This window comes from Hemitrygon akajei, chromosome 3 (genome assembly GCF_048418815.1).
Source record: "Hemitrygon akajei chromosome 3, sHemAka1.3, whole genome shotgun sequence".
NCBI classification, from domain to species: domain Eukaryota; kingdom Metazoa; phylum Chordata; class Chondrichthyes; order Myliobatiformes; family Dasyatidae; genus Hemitrygon; species Hemitrygon akajei.
The window spans coordinates 123,246,928-123,268,385 of NC_133126.1; the positions used below are offsets into that span (position 1 = coordinate 123,246,928).

Below are 21,458 nucleotides of genomic sequence, written 5' to 3' on the forward strand. Positions count from 1 at the left end.
TCCTTGACTTCAATGGATCACAGTACAATGTCTGGTCGAAGTGTGGTTTGCAGCACCTCCGGGAACTGCAGCTCTTCCCCACATCAAGCCTCATCTCCATGCTTAAGGAGAACATGGGAGAGTGCTTCTTCACTCAGAGGGGCTGAGAGTGTGGAACGAGCTGCTAGCTGATGTGATGGTTGCAGTTTTGATATCAACATTTAAGATCAATTTGGATAGGTACATGGATGGGAGGGGTATGAAGGTCTATGGTATTAGGCAGAATAATAGTTTGGCATGGACTAGATGGGATGAAGGGCTTGTTTTTGCACTGTATTGTTTTATGATTGTCTGAAAACAGCTCCCACAGCTCAGTGCATTCACAATCATACAAGATCCATTTTGTGTATGTTGCTCCAGATTTGTAACATCTGCAGATTCTCTTGTGTCTGTAATTTACTGCTCCACTGCAAAGTCCCTTCGAGGGATGCCTACCGCGAAGAAGTTTAAATCTTCTCAGTGGAAGTTCAGTAAAATCTGTGATCACTGCTGCCCTCCAACTCTTTAAACAGGTGCTCACCCAACCTTTCCATCTCTGCTGAAAGCTATTATCCTCCCCATGGCACTTTTCCAAGATACCACAAGAGACAAAACATGTGCCCCTTTACTTCCTCCATTTGTGTAATCCTGAGAGTTTAAGACTTTTTGTAGGTGAAACAGTGAGTTAGTTGTACTTTGAATTTAGTGATCCACATTCAGTGTTCATGGTATGGTCTTTTTAAAAAAATCACACACTTGGTGATTACTTAATGACACCTCCATACAGTCAGGAAGGTTGTCTTGAGCTTCAAAGGTCTGCCATTTTAATTTTCTATCCCTTTCCCACTCTAACTTTGCCATCTCTGGTTCCTTAAACTGTTTTCAGAAAACCTTGAGAAATGTAGCTGATGCGTTAGTCTTCAGGACTCAACACTGAATTCCATAATTTCTGATAGTCTGTCAATATTGTCTTGCGTCTCCCTTTTCAGCAGTTATTTTTACTTTCTTCTCTTCTGGTAATTTTGGATTTTCTTCATTTCCTCCAATTAATACCTCGCCCAGCTCCAGCACCATTTTGAGTTAATCAGTCTCTCCTGGCCTCCATCCAACCAACATTCTTCCCTTTAGTTCTCTCCTAATTCCCTCCTTTCTCTGTGATTTAAAGTTCGTTTCATTTCTAACATTTCCCTGTCATTGATGCGAACTAATAATTTTATTTCACTCTCCACGGATGCTGCCTGATCTCCAGACCATTTCCAGGTCCCTTTCATAATCTCTCTGTCAAAGTCTACTTCCATCTCAAATCTGCAAATTTCTACTTCCCTGTAAAATGCTAATAACAGCAGTTATTGGGATTTTCTTCTGTGTTTTAGTGCTCTTTCCCACAAATGTGCACGGGGATTTAATCTTGGAGAGGCAAGCACGCGTAACTTAATGTTATGGTTAAACATGTGTATACTTCTAAACCTCACTATTCTTTGGATAGAAATTGTGTTATGCCATTTTTGCACTCAATGACAACTTGTGTTTACCCTTATAGTATCTGTTTCCTCTCCATTCATCTGAACTAGTTGTTAACATATCTCAGAATCTCACTTACCAAGAATTATTGTCATATGAAATACAATTCTTCATTTCTAACTAAAACAATCTGGATTCCTGTTTTAAATCCTGTTGAACCTGAATTTCCTTCCAGTTTAAGTTCATGTCCTCTAGTAAAAACCCAGTGAATCATTTGGGCCTATATAGGCTGTGGAATAATAACATTTGATATTATTCATGCTCCCTAGTAACGGATAAAGTTTATTTTTCATCCTGCATGACCATAAATTGTCAGGGAGGAGGTCTGGAATAAGCTCCATTAATTTCATGAGTTGAGGTACAGCAGTAACAAAGATCTTGTTCTCTGTACTTATTCAACAAGAGCATTTAATGGACTAACCTGACACCAAAGCACTTCTAGTACAATTGCCCTGTCTGTGAGAGGGCTCTGTTGCATGGATTGGTAATAGTTCTCTAATGCAGTGGAAAAGTTTTCAAAAGACACCAAAAATCTAGAGCCTTGATAGAGCTTCATGTAACATTAGACATCAAGGTAAAAAGATCTTAGGACAGATAGCCAAAAGCTTGGACAAAAAAGTCAGTCTTGAAAAGCATTCTAAAGAAGGAAATGTAGAGAAGCAGAGAGATTTAGGGAGGAAATTTCAGAATTAAGAACATTGCTGCAGAAGCTGTGAGTTTAGGATGTTTTTGCACCTTACTGCTGGGTAATACACACCACAACCATGTAAGACCAAGGAACCGATCAAGAATTAGCAAAGGAACTAGGTGGAGGCTTTAGAATTAGCACTAGCAGAGTGAGCAAAGGATCAGGAATTAGCAATGGGAGATGGAAAAAATGACAGGAGAATTTGCTGGCAAGTATTGTAAGTAGACAAAGTCTCTAAATAAGAATACATTATCCATCAATTGATCAAGAATATGCAGTGAAATCAAACTAATTTGATGAGAGTTGCTACACTTTTTAAACCAAGATGGTAGGCTGTATGTCTTCAGGAGAATATTGAATTCATGGTATAGCATGTAACTCGCATGATGATTCAAGAGTGATTGTAAAGAAGCACCACTCAGGAGGGCAAAATATGAGAAGTACTAAGGCAAGCAGTTCAGACCTGGACTTCAGGAGAACAATTCCAAAATTTGTAAACGGTATCAAATTGAAAAGAACTTCCATTTGTAACAAAATATAATAAGACATTAATAACTTCACAGAATAGAAATACAATTGACTTATAATTTTAAGAGAGATAACTGTAAGGTGATTTTTGTTTTGTAGAATAAGAGGCTAAATAGGATAGAGAAAAATGAACACTGGTGATTCAAGTTGAAAAAGTTTATAAAAGCAAATCAAATATTGAGGCTCATTTCAGAGATACAGAATTCCAAAACAAAGACATTATTGTAAGTATATTAACTAATGTTTGGAATTTTGGGACAAATGGTCACACTTGTTGTGTCTTACAAAGGAACAGGGACATCCTGCTTAGGGTGAAAAAAAATATTTGAAATGATTGCGGGGGCACACCTAATATGAAAGTCTGAATAAATGGGGCTATTTTGTGGCCGACAGTGATAGTGTTCTTTATGATCATCGAATAGTTCGATGCATTCAACTAAATGCACCACTGTGAAGTTCTGGTGGTGTTTCTTTGAGTTAGAGACACCATATACAAATACAAGTTTGTCATTGCTGCTGCTGCTGGCTTTAATTGCCCCTCTAGTTCAGGGACAATTAATTATGGACACAAAGTATGAGCAATACTGTTGTTCACATTGTTGGATGACGAAATAAAACGTACATTTTCAAAGTACGTTTACTCTGAAAATGTACTTTCAAAGTTCAAAGTACATTTATTATCGAAGTACATATACTTTATACAACCTTGAGATGAAGTGCATTGGGAGCAAACAATGTGAAAGAAGGAGGTAAAAGGACAGATGTTGCATCTCGTATTCTTGTCAGAGTTATGTAGCATGGAAAAAAAGCCATTCAGCCCACTATGTCCATGCTGATCAGTAAGCACCAAAGCTTCCAACTTGATGTAACTCACTCTGTTTTTGCTTGTATCATAACTCATCACTTCTATCTGTTATCCAAATGTGATGTTGGCTCATTTTCTCTTTGACTGTTCTGGCCTGCTGCATACAACCCACATCCCTGCCCAGAGCAGCACGTCACAATCAAAGAAAGGCAATCAGCCTCCAACTACAAAGTAATTCATCTGCACTCCATTAGAGATGTTCCCTTTATTCTACTTATGTATTCCCCATCCTCTCTGTATCTGAAAACCCTGTTTCCCAGAAGACTGGCTGATTGTCAGGATGCAAAAAGTGGGAATAAAGGGACGCTTTTCTGATTTGCTGCTGGTGACTAGTGGTGTTCTGTAGGAGCTGGTGTTGGGACCGCTTCTTTTCATGTTATATGTCAATGATATGGTTGATGGAATTGATGGCATTGTGGCCAAGTTGTGGACGATAGAAAGTTAAATGAAGGGGCAGGCAGTGTTGAGGAAGCAGAGTCTGCAGAAGGTCTTGGACAGATTAGGAGAATGGGCAAAGAGCTGGCAGATGGAATACAATGTATGCAAGTATATGGTCATGCACTTTGGTAGAAAGAATAAAGGTGTAGACTCTTTTCTAAACAGGGAGCAAATTCAGAGATTGGACATGCTAAGAAACTTGGGAGTCCTAGTGCAGAATTTCCCGAGGTTAAGGTGAAGGTTGAGTCAGTAGTAAGGAAGGCAAAGGCAATGATAGCATTCATTTTAAGAGGACTAGAATATAAAAGATAAAATATACTGTAATACTAAGGCTTTATAAGGCATTTGTCAGATAGCATTTAGAGTATTGTGAGGAGCTTTGGGTCCATTATCTCAGAAAGGATTTGCGGACATTGGAGAGAGTCCAAAGGAGGTTCATGAGAATAATCCCAGAAACAAAAGGATTAATGTATGAGTGGCATTTGATGGCTCGGTCCTATACTCACTGGAGTTTAAAAGAATGAAGTGGGATCTTCTTGAAACCTATCGAATATTGAAAGGCCCAGAAAGAGTGGATGTAGAAAGGATGTTTCCAATAGCAGGAGAGTCTAAGAGCAGGGGGCACAGCCTCAGAGTGCGAGGAATTTTTGGAGCCAGTGGCTGGTGAATATTTTGCTATAGGTGCCTGTAGAGACCAAGTCATTACGTATATTTAAAATGCAGTATGATAGGCTCCAGATGAGCAAGGGTGTCAAAGGTTATGGGAAGAAAGCAGGAGAATTGGATTGAGAGGGATAATAAATCAGCTGTGAATGAATGGTAGAGTAGACTCGATGGGCTGAATAGCCTAAATCTGCTCCTATGTCTTATCACCCTCCCTGTTCTGATGAAGGTCTGGTATCTGAAATGTTAATTTTATTTCTTTTCCACAAATACTGCATGACCCTCTGAATGTTTCCGGCGTTTACAATTTTTATTTTAGATTTCCAGCATCTGCACTTTATTTTGATTTCTCTTTACTTGAAACATTTGTATGTAACTGAATCGGAATCTGGTTTTATTATCACTGATATATGGTATGATTTTTTTTTGCAGCACCAGTACAGTGCAAAACATAATATTTATAAGTTACAAAAATAAAAAAAATCATGCAAAAGACAACTAATGATGTAGTGTTCAGGATTCAGGACTGTTCAGGATTCCCCTGTGATCTCTGATAACCTGCTTCACAATAAACAACACCTCCTAATTTTGTGCATTCACATCCAGATCAATTTATATAATAACAAATAATAAAGATCCCAACACCAACCCCTGCAGCACGCCACTAGTCATTGGCCTCCAATTCTGAAAAATATCCTTCAATAACCACACTTTACTTCCTACCTCCATGCCAATTTTGAATCTATGTAACCAGTTCTCCTTGACTTTCATTGGACTTAATCTTCCAGAGCAGCCTACCGTGCAGAATCTTGTTGAAGGCCTTGAAGATGTCTAAATAGAAAACATCCACTGCCCCACTGTTGTCTAGCTTTTCGGTTACCTCTTCAATAAACTCTTAAAGTTTTGTCATACATGACTTCCCACTCCCCAAGCTGACTCCTCCTAATCAGACTCTACAATGTTGGTAGATCCTGTTTCTCAAAATTCCCTCCAGTAACTTCCCCACTACTGATGTCAGGCTGACCCGCCTGTAGTTCCCTGGCTAGGCCATGTTACCCTTCTTAAATAATGGAACAATGTTAGCCACTTTCCATTCTGTGGAACTTCACCATTGACTAATAATGAAGCAGATCTTTCTGCAAGGGCCTTTTGCAATTTCTCCTTGAATTATATTTTAAAAGTATGTAACTTTAAGTGTATCTGAAACATTAGGAACATGTAATGAACTATTGAACAAGAATATTTAATAACTATATTTGTTTAAATTATAAAGTACTTGGAGTTGCACAAAGGAGATCTCCAGCCTTCCATGGATTCAGAGTACTCAGTAAGTTTGGAGTTGGTGCCCTGACTGCATGTAACTGGGTTGTATCTGGAGTTCCTAAATTCTTCTGATGAGGATGAATGAAGAGCAGAACTAACGCTTTGAAAGGAACCATCGATTCAGAATGATGTAAAGAGAGGAGGCAGGCATGTTTGCAAAGGCATTGTGTAGGAGATCCTCGGAAGTGTTAAAGGATCCACTGAATATGGATGCTGGTGGAAGGAAAACTGGGAAAGGGTGATAGCTGAATTGTGGGGAAAGGGACATACATGTTCAGGGTCCTTGTCAAACACTTGGACGAGAGAAAAAAACATCACTGAATTACAAAACCTTCAGAATAAGTGCAATGGAGATACCGAGACTGGGGGAGCAGGATAGCCTTCTGTGAAGCAAGGTAGAGGAATTAGAATTGAAAATACACATGGACTAAGATGTTAACTGTCCTGTGCTATCATCAGTGGGATCATCAGTTGATCTGCCACCTGTCCTCAGGAGTTTCAGCCCGCTTATGATCAAGACTCCCACGAGGTGGTGGGCCAGCAGTGCTAAAGCACTGCCTCCCACTGATGAGCTTAAAAACCTGGCATCAGCCTCTATCAGAGTTGTTGGTCACTTCCATCCAACAGATAGTCTACTCTTCAGGTATCTATGCAGCTACTGAAGAGTTTACAAAAGATGGATACACTGTCCGGCTATCTGCCTCTGGACGTACTTAGTTCACACCCATGATGATCCTGCCTCTGCTACATTATCATTATAGTAAAATGATATAGGAAAGATGATAGTTATAGTCTGGTATCTATAGATACAGATTAAGTACAAGAACAACAAATAGAACAAGAAATAAGGTCCAGGTATTCATCTCTCCTGCTGTACATCTGGATTCTATAATGAGGTCATTATAGGACCTCCATGTATAGTCACTGCTAATATGGGGTTACTGACACTTCTTTTTGAGGCTAGTTCTGGTCTCCTGCCTCATTTTTCTTCCATCTCTTTCGGAAGGGTACATAGTGAAACTTATATGGGAGGATGGGGTTGATGGACTGACTGGCTTTGCAGGTTAGAAGGAAGTGACATGTGCAGGGAAGCAGGCTGAAGAATTTGCAGACATTGAAAGTGCTATTTTCCTGATCCTCCGATATTGGAAGGAGGAACACAGGATTTTTGATTGTTGTTGGAAATCTTCAATCTCAATGTTACTTTATAAAACGTAGATGCACCAGCATCTTGTGCCTTAAGGTGCAGGTCTCCTGACTCCCTTGAGCCACTTAAATAACCATGGTGAAAAATACAAGGATTGAAGTTTGAAATATGTACTAGAGAGGGAGAAAAGAACAGTCAGGTTTAGAAACGAAATATAGTAAGTATGAATAAGATCTCTCCTTCATTTCTTTTAAGTAGAGAACTACTGAAGTTGCCACGGTTGGTAGGCATAGTAACAAGTCAAAATTTCACGGGGAAGACTGAGTAACCATTTGAATGATGATTATGAGTAATGTTCTTAGTGTCTCTGCAACTGGATCTTCAACTCCCTCATCAGGAAAGCACAACCAGTGCGGTTTGGTAGTAACACCTTCTCCTTGCTGACAATCAACAAACTCTCAATCGGTGTCAGCAAGGCCAAGGAGCTGATTGTGAACTTCATGGAGGAGGAGTCGGGAGAACAAACACCAGACCTTATGAAGGGGTCTGCGGTGGAAAGGGCGAACAGCTTCAAGTTCCTGGGTGTTAACAACTTGGAGGCCCAACACATTGATGCAACCATGCAGAAGGATTGCCAGCAGCTCTACTTTATTAAGAGTTTGAAGAGATTTGTTATGTTCTAAGGATGCCTGCGGTTGACTATAGCTGCAAAACGGAGGGCATCACTGCCTCAAATGGAGATTCTAATGCATTGGATCAAGAATCTATAGAAGGTTGTAGACTCAGCCAGCTCTATCACAAGCACAACCCTCTTCACCATTGAATACATTTTCAAGTGGAGATGACTCAAAAAGGTGGCATCCATCACTAAGAACTCACACCATCTGGGAGACGATCAATTCTCATTGCCTCTTTTAGGGAGAAAGTTCAGAAAATACAGGAGCTGAAGACCCATACTTGGTGTTTTATGAACAGCTTCTTCATCTCTGCTATCAAATTCCTGAACGGTCCATAAATCTATGAACTACCTTTTAATTCCTTTCTTTCTTAAATATAAATAGGAATGGAATAGGCCCTTCTGACCTTTAGAGCCATGTTGCCTGCAAACTATCGATTTAAACCTAGCCTAATCATGGGACAATTTACAATGACTCATTAACCTACAATCTGGTACGTCTTTGGACTGTGGAAGGAAACAGAAGCACCTGGACAGAACCCACATATTCTGCAGGGAGGACGTACAAACTCGTTACAGAGGATACTGGAATTGAATTCTGAACTCCAATGCCCTGAGCTGTAATAGCGTCGCATGAACTGCCCCACCGTAGCACCCACTGTTTTGCACTATTTATTTATTTTGTAATTTATACTCATTGTTATGCCTTGCTGATTCTGATCTAGGCATGTTACATCCTGCAACAAAATCATAGCTTGTCTTTACATAAATATCCCCATCCATGCCCAAATATTTCTTAATATTTATTTATCTATCTATTTATTTATTTAGTGCAACATCACAGAACAGGCCCTGCTGGCCCAACATGCCACACCGCCCAGTAACCCACCTATTTAACCTTAGCATAATCACGGGACAATTTATAATGACCAATTAACCTACTAACTGGTACATCATTGGACTGTGGGAGGAAACCCGAGCACCCGGAGGAAACCCCTATGTTGCATGGCGAAGATATACATTCCTAGAATTGAACCCCAAAATGCTTCGAGCTGTAATAACACTATGCTACTGTGGTGCCCCTAATAGACTGAGATTAAGAGTAAGGTTAGCACTTTGAACTGCAGGTCAGGGTGTTTCAGTGGAGAGGTACAAGTCTTGATGCCAAAGCAATGAAAAATGGGCACAAATAGAGTCAATGGGGTGACACGAGGGTGCAGTTGGTGCTGCCTCACAGGACAATCAACCCCAGTTCAATCCTGACCTCTGGTACTGTGGATGTGGAGTTTGCACATTCTCTCTCTAAACACGCCAGTTTCCTCTGGATATTCCAGTTTCCTCCTACAGTCCAAATGCATGCGCTTGGTAAGTTAATTGGCCACTGTAAATTACTCCAGTGTAGATGAGTGGTAGAATCTGTAGGGTGAATAAAGTGGATTAAAGTAAATGTCTCATGGTCTTAATAGACTCCGTGAGCCAAGGGGCCTGCTTTCTACACGGATGGAGAAGGCTTAGAGAGACACGGACCAAACACCAGCCGCTGGGTCCAGCTTGGTTGAAATGGACTAGTTGGGCTGAAGGGCCTGCTGTTCGACTCTATTTCCAGGCACATTGTAAAGGAAAGAGATGTTAAACGGAGAGATTTATGGGAGGAATTCCGCACTGGAGCTCTTTGGCGGACAGAGGCAGTGCTGCCAGCGGCGGAGCGATTAAAGCTAGCATTGAATGCTGAAGAGCCGACAATTGGATCAGTGCAGCCCGCCCTGAGAGTGACTGGGGCTGGAGTACATCATCACCGAGGCAGGGGGGCACAAGCACCGGCAGCGTCTTTGAGGTCCTGGCGGAGCGCAGCCGGGACGCTGACTGACGTTCCTTGCGAGTGTGCTTAGCGGCGCCGCGCCGCGCCGCTTCCTCCCAGCCTGGCGTGCGGCCACCTCACCTCCCAGCGGGGCCGGGGCTTTGTGTCCCTCTGCACTCCCCTGTCCGCGGCCTCGGGCCGAGGCGGCTGCCGGGCGCAGGGACGGGTCGGGGCCGCTCACAACTCCTCCTCCACGGCAGGCCTCAGGCTTTCGGCGGGCTCGAGTAGCGGGCGGCTTCGCGGACGCTTGGAGGTGTCGGGATAGGAGCGCAGGTGGGAGGGGGTCCCCGCGGTGAGTACAGGCCGGCCGGAGGATGAGGCCAACGTGGATCTGGGCAGGGAAAACGTGGAGAGGGGGATGGGAGACGGGAGAATGTTGGGGAGAGGGGTAGTAGATGGTGGAGAGTGGGAGGCTGGTTGGGGTAAAGTGGGGTAAAACTAGAGAGAGAATGGGGAGTGAGTAATCGCAGGGGAGTGTGTGTGGGGATGGGGGGGGGGTTTAGAATGAATAGTTGAAAGTAGCCAGGGGTAATTGTATGCTGAAGAGGCAATGTGGGAAAGAGAGTGTGTGTGGGTGGGGGTAAGGTAGGTGGTAGGGAAGGATGAATAGGAAGCCTGAAACTGTTCAGCAAAAGAGGGGTATTATGTGGGAATTGAGGTGAGAGGTGGGAAGGAACTAGGGAAGATGTGGTGATTAATAGGAAATAAGTTGTTGTGAGGGGCGGGGAAGTTGGCTGAAGTGAGCCTCAGGGATCGTGACAGGAAGAGGCTTGTAGGAATTACAAAGATTAGGGAGGCAAAAGGTAGAGAAAATGAGGTGGTTTAAGGGGGACCATGAGTTTGTGAAAGAGGTGGACAGAGTAGAGAATTAATGAGCATGAGGGGCAATGCCTGAGGTGGGGTGGGGCAGAGAGTGGAAATGGGTTAAAGAAGAAGAAGAGCTTATGGTGAAGAGGGAGAAGGGGGTAAAAGTAGTGAGGATATGTAAAGCAGAAGGATACGGAATTGTGTCAGGGAGGAGGTCAGTCTGGAAGGGTCAGGAAAGGAACAGGAATTTGTGAGGGGAATGGAAAGTGATGGCTACTGTAAGGAAGGAGAAGCGTGAGGGCATGGGTGAAAGTAGGGAGCTTATGGGGAGAAAGGAAAGGAATGTGGAAGTGGAGAGAGTTTGAAAAGACAGGAAGATGAAGTGGTTAATAGGAAGGTTGTGAGAAAGAGATTTTGTGGGGATGAATATTGAGAGGGGTTGTAAGAGGGGGAGACTTTCAGAGGTGGGGAGAGTGAATGTGGTCAGTGGGAATGACGTGGGTGAGGATTAATGAGGAAAGTGTATGAGGCAGCAGTGGCGGAATATGAAAGTGAGAAGGGTATTGGTGGAGAGGGATATCCTGGATCCATGTTGGCATGACTCTTTCACCTATTTCCTTCCAATAAATGTTCAATGATATTTTAAATATTCTTCACTATATTATGACATGTCTTTAATCTTTTCATGTTGAAGCATAGATTTGCCAAATCTGGTTTTCTGCAAATAGCACCAATGCTAGTAACATTTTTTATATATTAGTTACATGTGAATCTTTTCCCAGGAAACTGATATTCATATGAGGGGATTGCATACTGGCACATGAACTACCTGGCTGTGCTCATATTCTTAGAGCTCCAAGGGCTGAGCAGGATGTGTTACTAATGCCTTGGCCACCGAACTTTATGGACGTGATTCTTGTTTGTCTTGGTTCTTGGTTCTTTTAGAAAGTTGACCTGTGTTGGATGGTTTCTTTGGTGGCTTTGACAATGTGCAATGATTACCTTTGGAGCTGTAAAACTTGATTCCTTTTTATGAAGAATATGTCAATTATGTGAAAACAGTGTGGAGTGTGACACACTTCCCAGTGGAATTTCTGCTGCGAAGGCAGCTGAAGCATCTTGCTTATGACTTTTTGTCCTTGTGTCTAGAATCAGTCTTTAGCTTCCCAATTTCAGAGTTTACAATATAAAAGGGGGTGTGGTATTGTGAGTGCACACTGTCACTGTCTGCCTATTTATAGACAGCTGTGCATAACTTAGTGCCTGAATGTCTGATACAGACTTAAGAAGATAATTCATAACACAGTGGATAATTAGAGACAAGTGTCTAAACAACTAATCACCTAGTTGTGGTAGTATGTTGTACACCTGCTGCTGCCATAGACTTGATGTCTTTGGGAACATATATTTATCAACAGACCAAACCTGTGAATGTGTATGCATGTCTGTGTTTTAATATTGTAAACAGGGAGCATAGATACACAGGTTACAAATTTAAGCCCCTTTCCAAAGTCCTTGAACACATTAATCTGATAGGATCTCTAATGTGGACTGAGATTGGGAAGGGGACAAGGAGGGGGTAAATCATGGATGGAGAAAGGGAGAGGAGAGGGAGCGGGAAGCACCAGAGAAACATTCCGTAATGATCAATAAACCCATTGTTTGGGATCATATGGCTTTGTCTGGTGTCTCGGAGCTGGGTGTGTCTGCACCCGCACCACCTCCCCGTCCCTCACTCTGTCACCTGTCCACACCCCTCCCGCGCCACTCCACCTTTGCTGTTCCCAACATCTTTTGCTCCCACCAGATTTACAAACTCTATCTGTGCTCCACAATGACAAATATAGTACTATGCAAAAATGTTAAGCACCCTGGCAATATGTTTGTGCCCAAGACTTCTGCACAGTACTGTGGTGTGGTTGGCATCCATCTGTCTTGAAGTTCAGTGGGTGATGATCATCATAGTCCTGAGATGCCCAATTGGCAAGATCCTCCTCTCGGCCTCACCAGTGTAGTCCAAAGGAAAGCTTATGAAGCGATACATTTGGCACCAGCTTGGCTGCAGGAGCTGCCGGAAGGATGTTTAATGGTGTCCAGCGGCCTGAGGGGCTCCACTCCGGCTTTTCTGTCTGGGTTTACTCCTGTAGACTTCGTCCCTCCCGAGGCTGCCGACAAGGCAGTGGGGCTATTTACCCATAGCTGGTGATCTGGTTGATGAGCACCAGGGCGTACTGGTGCTACGTGTGCAGGGGCCAGACCTCCTCCCCATCCTCTGTAGTTCAGCCTGAGTCTGAAAGGAGTTCGGTTTCCGTTTGTCGCCAGCGAGGATGCACTACATGAGGCTTGCTGTTGGAGAGGCTGTGTACTGGCAGGGAGAGACCTACACACTTGGCTCTCCTTTTTGCGAAACTGTTAGCCAGTGGTGGAAGCTGAAAGTGAGAGTGACAATCACGAGCCATTACACTACCCACTACACTACCACACTAGACGTGTCACACCAACCATTTTGACACCACGGTACAGTATGTGCATGTGTATATGTGTGTGTACATGCACACACAAAAGGTTGTCAAAGAACAGCAGGATATAGATCATATGCAAACATTAACTGCTCTGTTCTCTCCATAATTTGTACCCTGAATTTCCTTCCATTTCTTTTACATCTGCATTTTCCCTTCTGTTAGGAAAGTGTCAGGCTCAACACTTCAAAATATCATTTTTGCCTGGCCTTTCACGTAAGCTGATAATGAGAAGCAGTCAGCAGGTTAGGCAGCATATGTAGAAATAAGGAATAGTTGAAGATCAGGTCAAGGATCTGAATGTCTATCTGATAATGGATCTTCAGCAGGTAGTTCCTAGGTCACGGTAGTGTTCCGTTTCTGAGAACTGTTTGTAACCTGAACGACTGGTAAATTGGAAACGAACCGCAGTGTGTGAGGTGGGGGATCCCAGAACAGAGCAAGCAGGCATGGGAAGAGCTGCTGACAACTGGTCTCATAGTCCCGGTGAGTGAGCAAGAGGAGTCTGCTCAGCTCGATTGCTGAGGGTCAGGTTGGGGGGAGGCAGGGAGAAATCGAAAGGAAATTCCCTGTTCCCACCCGACATAAGCAGCCTGCAGCCGGCAAATCTATCCCCGTTTCCAGCCGTTTCCAAAATGCTTGTGTAGGTGTGTATATGTTGACTGTTTATAACCTAGAGAGGACCTGTAACTATGCTACCTTTATGCTGTTTTTCCAGAAATTTCTGTTTATATTTCAGAATTCTAATGTACTTGATGTCCACTTCCCTGTATTCAGGTTAGCAGCTAATTTCACTTGAATAATACCATACAAAGCATCTTGGAAGTGTTTATAAAATCGGCATGAGATGCCTCAAAACAATTACCGGTTTGCTGAAAGATCTACAAAAAACAGAGAGATTCTTTATACTTCCGTGCATTTCCTTGTCTGCTCCACCTCCTTTCGCTCCATCTCCCTTACTTTTCTCACGCACACCCTCAACTTCTGCCTCAGTCTCTCTCTGCATTATGTTGGCAGTTAGCATCTGCTGTTTGGGAACAAGTTAATTACCGTTCAGTTCAGGAGTAGTTTTCTCAGTGGGTGTTTCTCTGATATCTCCATGATCTAGTACTACAGCAGAAATTCAGGGGCAATTATAAAATATACAAACATAAACTGGATGACTTCTACACTCTTGACCTAAACCTACCCTGTCTAATAGAAAGCAAGTGATCTTGTGAGCATGTGAATGGAGAGACTGGATAAGCTGAGGACTTTATTTTCCCTTGGAGCGTAGGACAATGCAGGGTGACCGTATAAAGGTAATAGATAATAATGAGGGTAATAGATAGGGTGAAAGAATGCTGCCTTTTTCCCAGCAATGGGAGTCTAAAACTAGAGTGTGTAGATTTAAGGTGAGAAGGGAAAAATTAAAGGGAAATTGAGGGGAAAGATTTTCACACAGAGGGTAATAGAACAAGTTGCCAGAGAAGCCGTAGAGGCAGGTGCAGTTATAACGTTCAAAAGACATTTCGGCAGGTACATGGAAAGGAAAGGTTTAGAGAGGTTTAGGACGGACACAGGCAAATGGGATTAGCTCGTGTAGGTAATTTTGTTGGCATGGATGAGTTGGGCTGTATCACTCGATTACTCTTGTATTCAGTGAATACTGAAATTCCTCAAAAAAGACACCACATAACACTGGGTTCACTTGTCAGCTATGGCAAAACAGTGGCATTCTCACCTCTAAAGAGACAGGAGCACAAAATCCAAGCAATGCTCCTTTATGCTAGTAACAGTGCCAGGATAAATCGTCAGGCATATATGCCAGGCCCATATTTCATAACTTGGAGCTCTTGTCAGTATTTTGCATGAATAAGTGCTGTACCTTTCTGTGCCATCTACCCATCTACATTTTTAATCAGTTTATATTAGAAATCCAGCCTCATTCAGACTATTGGCCTGATATCCACAGCTCCCTAAAGATGGCAACACCAGTAGAGAGGATGGGAAAGAAGATTTAGAGCATCTTCTCTTCATTGGTCAAGTCATTAAACATAAAAGGCAGGATGTCACTTTACAGCTGTATAAAACTTTTGTTAGGCCACTTTTGGAGTATTGTGTGCAATCTGGTCACTGTGTTCCAGGAAGAATTTGGAAGCTTTGGAAAGGGTGCAGAAGAGATTCAATAAGATATTGTCTGGATTAGAGAGAATTAGCTATAAGGAGGGGTTGGACAAAATTGGATTATTTTGTCAGTAGTATCAGGGGTTGAGGGAGTGACCTGATAAAAGTTCATTAAATTATGCGAGGCATAGAAAGGGCAGATAGTTTTTTTTTCTTCCACTGTGCAAATGTCAAATACTAGTGGGCATAGGGTTAAGGTGCAAGAGGAAGTGTAAATGTGAATTATGAGGAAAGAATTTGGATGTGCTGCAAGAGTAGGTGGTGGAAGTGGGTGCAAGTGGATGTTTCAGAGCCGTTTTGACAGCCACGTGAACAGGTTATGGAAGGATGTACACCGTGTGCAGGCAAATGAAATTAGTTTATATTGCAATGCTCAGCGCATTATGCTGAAACAGGTATTGTGGACTGAAGGATCTTACTGTGCTGTATTGTTCTATGTTCTACTTTCATTTAAAGCTGATGTTCTGGTGCAGTGTTTATTCCACCATCAACTTTAGAATAGAGTTCCTGGTCATCTAATTTATGCTTGTGGAACTTTTGTCTAAATTGGCTTTTTTATTTCCTATGTTTTATAAAAGAGGCTACACCTTCAAGATAGTATAATATGCTTCTGTGAAGGGCTTTGGAACTTGGGAAAGGCGCTCTGTCAGAGTAAGTTTGCTTTTTCTTACTTGGCCATTTGAGAGCTGGTGATTGTTATTGAAAGAATTACTGATGACCTCCTGCTCAGTACTGTTGCATAATTTACTGTAAACCAACGCTGTTCCTTTAGTTGATGCGTGACTTCATTTCTTCTGTGGTTCTTCCTTGGAACTCGTATGTTTACAATACTCTGCCACTAATAACCTAGTTTATCATTGCTGTCCCCAGCTTTCTCTGAAGATGGCAGGTATGAAAAGAAAAATCGAGGATAAAGATCCAGACTATGAAGATATCTCGGTCTGCCATCAGAACAAACGATGTAAAGGGATTGAACATTCGGGTGAGTATTAGCCAACATTTCATTTTGTGTGCGCAGAAGAGGAATATTCACATTTTGATAAATTGGGCTCCTATTTTGAATTTTTCAGTGGTGTGATTAGTAGTTGATTATCCCTTAGCATTCTTTATAAGTATTATATAGAGAATATATTTAAGACAATAAGATATAGGAGCAGAATTAGGCCATTTGGCCCATCGAGTCTTATCTGCCATTTCATCATGGCTGATCCATTTTTCCTCTCAACCCCAGTCTCCTTCCTCCCCCTCCCTATATCCCTTCGTGCCCTGACCAATCAGTAATCTATCAACCTCTGTCTTAAATATACATAAAGGCTTGGTCTCCATAGCTGCCTGTGGCAATGAATTCCACGGATTCACTACTCTCTGACTAAAGAAGTTCCTCCTCATTTCCATTCTAAAAGGGCGCCCCTCTATTCTGAGGCTGTGTCCCCTTCTGGTCTTAGACTTTCCCACCATAGGAAATGTCCTCTTTACATCCACTCTATCAAGGCTTTTCACCATTCGATGGGTGTCAATTAGGTCACCCCTCATTTTTCTGAATTCCAGTGAATACAGGCCCAGAGGCATCAAACGCTCTTCATATGACAAGCCGTTCCATCCTGGAATCATATTTGTGAACCTCCTTTGAAACCTCTCTATTTTCAGCACATCTTTTCTAAGATAAGGGGCCCAAAACTGCTCATACTACTCCAAGTGAGGCCTCATTAGTGCTTTATAAAGTTTCAACATTACATCCATGCTTTTATATTCTAGTCCTCCTGAAATGAATGCTAACATCGCATTTGCCTTCCTCACCATAAACTCAATCTGCAAATTAATCTTCAGGGAATTCTGCACAAAGATTTCCAAGTCCCTTTGCACTTCATATTTTTGTATTTTCTCTCCATTTAGAAAATAGTCAACTCTTTTATTTCTTCCAGCCCAGTGCATAACCATACACTTCCCGACACTGTATTCCATCTGCCATTTCTTTGCCCAAACTCCTAATCTGTCTAAATCCTTCTCTAGCCTATCTGCTTCCTCAAAGCTACTTGCCCCTCCATCTATCTTTGTATTGTCTGCAAAAGTTGCAACAAAGGCAGCAATTCCAACATCCAAATCATTGATATATAATTTAAAAAGAATCTGTCCTGACACAGACCCCTGTGGAACACCACTAGTCACTGGCAGCCAACCAGAAAAGGCTCCCTTTATTCCCACTCTTAGTCTTAAGTCAATCAGTCTCTGCTTTATCCATGTTAGAATCTTTCCTGGAATACCATGGGCTCATAGCTTGTTAAGCAGCCTCATATGTGGCACCTTGTCAAAGTCCTTCTGAAAATCCAAATACACATCATCAACTGATTCTCCTTTGTCTATCCTGCTTGTTACTTGTTACAATTCTTTGAAGATGTTTGTCAGGCAAGATTTTCCCTTGAGGAAACCATGCTGATTATGGCCCATTTTATCATGTGCCTCCAAGTACCCTGAAACCACATTATTAATAATTGACTCCCAACATCTTCCCAATCACTGGGGTCAGACTAACTGGCCTATAATTTTCTTTCTTCTGCCTCTCTCCCTTCTTGAAGACTGGAGTGACATTTGCAACTTTCCAGTTGTCAAGAGCCATTACAGAATCCAGTGCTTCTTGAAAGATTATTACTAATGCCTCCACAATCTCTTCAGCAAACCTCTTTCAGAACCCTGGGGTCTACACCATCTGGTCAGGTGACTTATCTACCTTCAGACCTTCCAGTTTCCCAAGAACCTTTTTGTTGTTTACGCATTTGATGGTTTTGTTGTGTGGGGTTTTTCTTTAAACAGGTTCTGTGATGTTTGTTTTTCTCCGCCTTGTTACTACATTAAAATTACTATATTATTTTGTAACCTATTCTCTATGATGTCAGACTGTGGAACCATTAGTTCTTATTTCTGCATGCTTGTAGTTTTGAAGGAAAACTCAATTATCTGAATTAGGAACTTACAACACTGAAGGAACTCATTTGGTTGGTGCTTTGCTAAAATGATCCAAAATTTAATATATATAGTCAAATTAAAGATTTCTTTTGAGGCACCGTCTTATTTAATTTTCCTAGATGAGCCCATTTCATCTTATCTAATGTTTTGGAGCAAGCTCCAATAGCTTCTAAGCTTTTGTACCAACTTATGGGTTCTCAAATCTTTACTAGAACTTCTATCATTTAGATATTGGAATTGTTCATTGCTCCAAGAATGATCTAGCTATGGTTCTAGACAAATTTAACATCTCTACTATTTAATTCTATCCACATACGCAATTCTTCAAGTTTTGAAAGGGTTTGCTACCACAAACACAATTTTCACTACAGGGAAAGATTAGAATTGGAGTTATGATTATCACTGGAATCCTGCTCAGTACTACCTTTACAAAGGGTTGATTTATTGCATCAGTTTTGTTCCTGTAGTCAATGCTTACAGGTCTGTACCTCTCTCCCTTCTGCTTTTTAAGACTATCTGCTGAGATGGCACCGTGCTGGATACTTGGAATGAACTTTGCCGTGTGTTGGTGTTCCATTAACAATGGAGCAGTGATCCCATTGCCAATCTGCTCTGTGTGAAATGAGCCACGAAGGCAATGCATAGTGGCTCAAACCACAAACAAGAGAAAATCTGCAGATGCTGGAAATCCAAGCATCACAAACAAAATGCTGGAGGAACTCGGCAGGCCAGGTAGCATCTGTGGAAAAAAGTGCAGATGATGTTTCGGGCTGAAACTGTTTGGTAGGACTTTTTTTTCCCATAGATGCTGCCTGGCCTGCTGAGTTCCTGCAGCGTTTTGTGTGTGTTGAATGCATTGTGGCTGCCTGTGACAGTTGATGTTAAGTGGGTTTGGATGTCAACTCTGCAGTGTACTTCTTTTATTCCAGTAAATCAGTCAGAGCAGTTGTAACACTTGGATTAGGTAGTGCTCTGGGTTTTGGTAACCCTGATCTAGGCAGGTAGTAGTGCGAGGTAAAACTCAGTTAGATTACTCTCTAGAAACGTGCTTTCCTCCATATCACTGCTGAAAACATGGAAAGGTGGTGTTCGGCAATGGTGGCTCTAATCAAATAACCTATGAAGTCTGGTGCTATGAATCCTTCCTCCATCTCACACACCTTCCTAGTTCAGTAACTCACCATCATCAGTTTAGATTAAAGATTAAATGGTTTTGTGGCTAAGTTTGTGGACAACACCAAGATAGGTGGAGGAGCAGGAAGTGTTGAGGAAACGGAAAGGTTGCAGAGAGACTTGGTCAGTTTAGGAGAGTGGGCAAAGAAATGGCAGATGAGAAACAATGTTGAGAAATGTACGGTTGTACATTTTGGAAGAAGAAACAGTCGGGCAGATTATTATTTAGATGGGGAGAAAATTCAAAAATCGGAAGTGCAAAGGGACTTGGGGGTTCTAGTGCAGGATACCCTAAATGTTAACCACCAGGTTGGATCGGCAGTAAGGAAAGCGAATGCTATGTTGGCATTCATTTCAAGAGGAATAGTGTATAAGAGTATGGGGCACTGGTGAGACCCCATTTGGAATACTGTGTGCAGTTTTGAGCCCCCTATCTGAGAAAGGATGTGCTGATGTTGGAGAGAGTTCAGAGAAGATTCACTAGGATGATTCTTGGATTGCAGGGACCAAAATATGAGGAACATTTGTCGGCTCTTGGATTGTATTCATTAGAGTATAGAAGAATGAGAGGGGATCTCATAGAAACATTTCAAATGTTGAAAGGGTTGGATAGAGTGGATATAGAAAGGCTGTTTCCCTTGGTGGGTGAGTCCAGGACAAGAGGTCACAGTCTTAGAATTAGAGGGTACCCATTTAAAACAGAGAGGAGGAGAAATTTTTTTAGCCAGAGGGTCGTGGATTTATGGAATTCGTTGCCACACACAGCTGTGGAGGCCCAATCATTGAGGGTGTTTAAGGAGGAGATTGACAGCTATCTAATTAGTCAGGGTATAAAGGGATATGGGAAAAAGTCGGAAATTGGAACTAGATGGGAGAATAGTTTAGCTCATGGTGGAGTGGCGGAGCAGACTCGATGGGTCGAGTGGCCTACTTCTGCTCCTTTGTCTTGTGATCTTGTGTAGAAGGAAGTAAATGCTGTTGATGTTTAGCCTCAGTGATTTTATGTCCTCTGCCTCCGGCTCTACCATTTGGTCTGTCGGTATTCCATTGTGTGCTGGATGCACTGCTTCAGTTACAGAGAGGAAATTATTGTTTGAGTGAAACTTTGACTGCTTATCTACTCAGTAATGGTTGGAAGGAGAATGGATCTTTGAATTAATTGACATCTGCGCTTAGACGACATTCTACATGCAGAATTCTTCTAAAAATGAGTTGATATTTTTTAAGTTAGTTGTATATCAGCTTTCAGAAAGGAAGGATTGGCACTGAGATCTAGGCATTAACCTAATACGAGGTGTTGCAATGAACCACAAGTGCTGACTTTTTGCCTCCTTCAAAATGCAACGAATTAGGTAAACAAGACTGCTAAATCCCTCCTACTTCTAAAAAGGACTTGCATTTTTGCAGCACCTTTCATGACCATAACTTGTCTCAATCTGCTTTATAGCATGTTAAATGTCTTTTCCAAATATTGGAAACATGGAAAATACTTTGCATCACATGAACAGCAGTGTGTTCGGACCAGATATTTAGTGATGTTCAAGGGATATATCTTAGACAAACACCAGTTTAAAATCTGCTGTTATATATGCATCAGAGAGGTGAAGTCAGATCGTCGTACATCTCAGCAGAAAAATATGCAGTCTAGCCTAGAACCCTGCACAATTGTTCAGGTACTGTCTCACTAATATCTTGTCCATCTGTAACATGAAGTCCCAACTCTTGTACTCAGTACCCTGTCCAATTAAGCCAATTGTGCCAAACGCCACCTTTTCCGCCTTATCTGCCTGTGTTATCACTTTCAAAGAATTAAGTGCTTGTATCTCTAGGTTCCATTGTTCTAATTTCAAGGCAGTGTTTTTCCCCTATAATATTTTTTGAAATGTCTTGATACAGTTTTTGCATTTTTTTCCTTCAATGTTGAGTAATGGATGTTAGAAGATATCCTGTCAGATAATTTTTCTCAGAAAATTAAAAGTTGGCTCTCAGCCATGGAGCAAGGTAGAAGCCAATAGGAGAGTTGTTCCTGCTAGACAATTACTTGGAAACCAAAGGGAAACATGCTGATGACAGAAATCTGAAATGAAAAGCAAAAATACTGATGTTA

At 41.9% G+C, this 21,458-nt stretch overlaps 1 protein-coding gene across 8 annotated transcripts in view; it reads left to right on the forward strand.

Moving 5' to 3' along the window:
* The first annotated feature begins 9,552 nt into the window (after positions 1-9,552).
* The window catches only part of yeats2 (YEATS domain containing 2), a 155,311-nt gene continuing 143,405 nt past the window's right edge, over positions 9,553-21,458 (forward strand). For 7 of the 8 annotated variants that reach the window (XM_073040754.1, XM_073040760.1, XM_073040762.1 and 4 more), the window contains exons 1-2: positions 9,553-10,017; positions 16,088-16,199. In XM_073040754.1, coding sequence (XP_072896855.1) covers positions 16,100-16,199 — 100 coding nt within the window. In that variant the 5' untranslated portion in view covers positions 9,553-10,017; positions 16,088-16,099. Of the gene's footprint in view, positions 10,018-15,795; positions 15,869-16,087; positions 16,200-21,458 lie in introns of all 8 variants that reach the window. The other variant, XM_073040755.1, reaches the window with a different exon arrangement.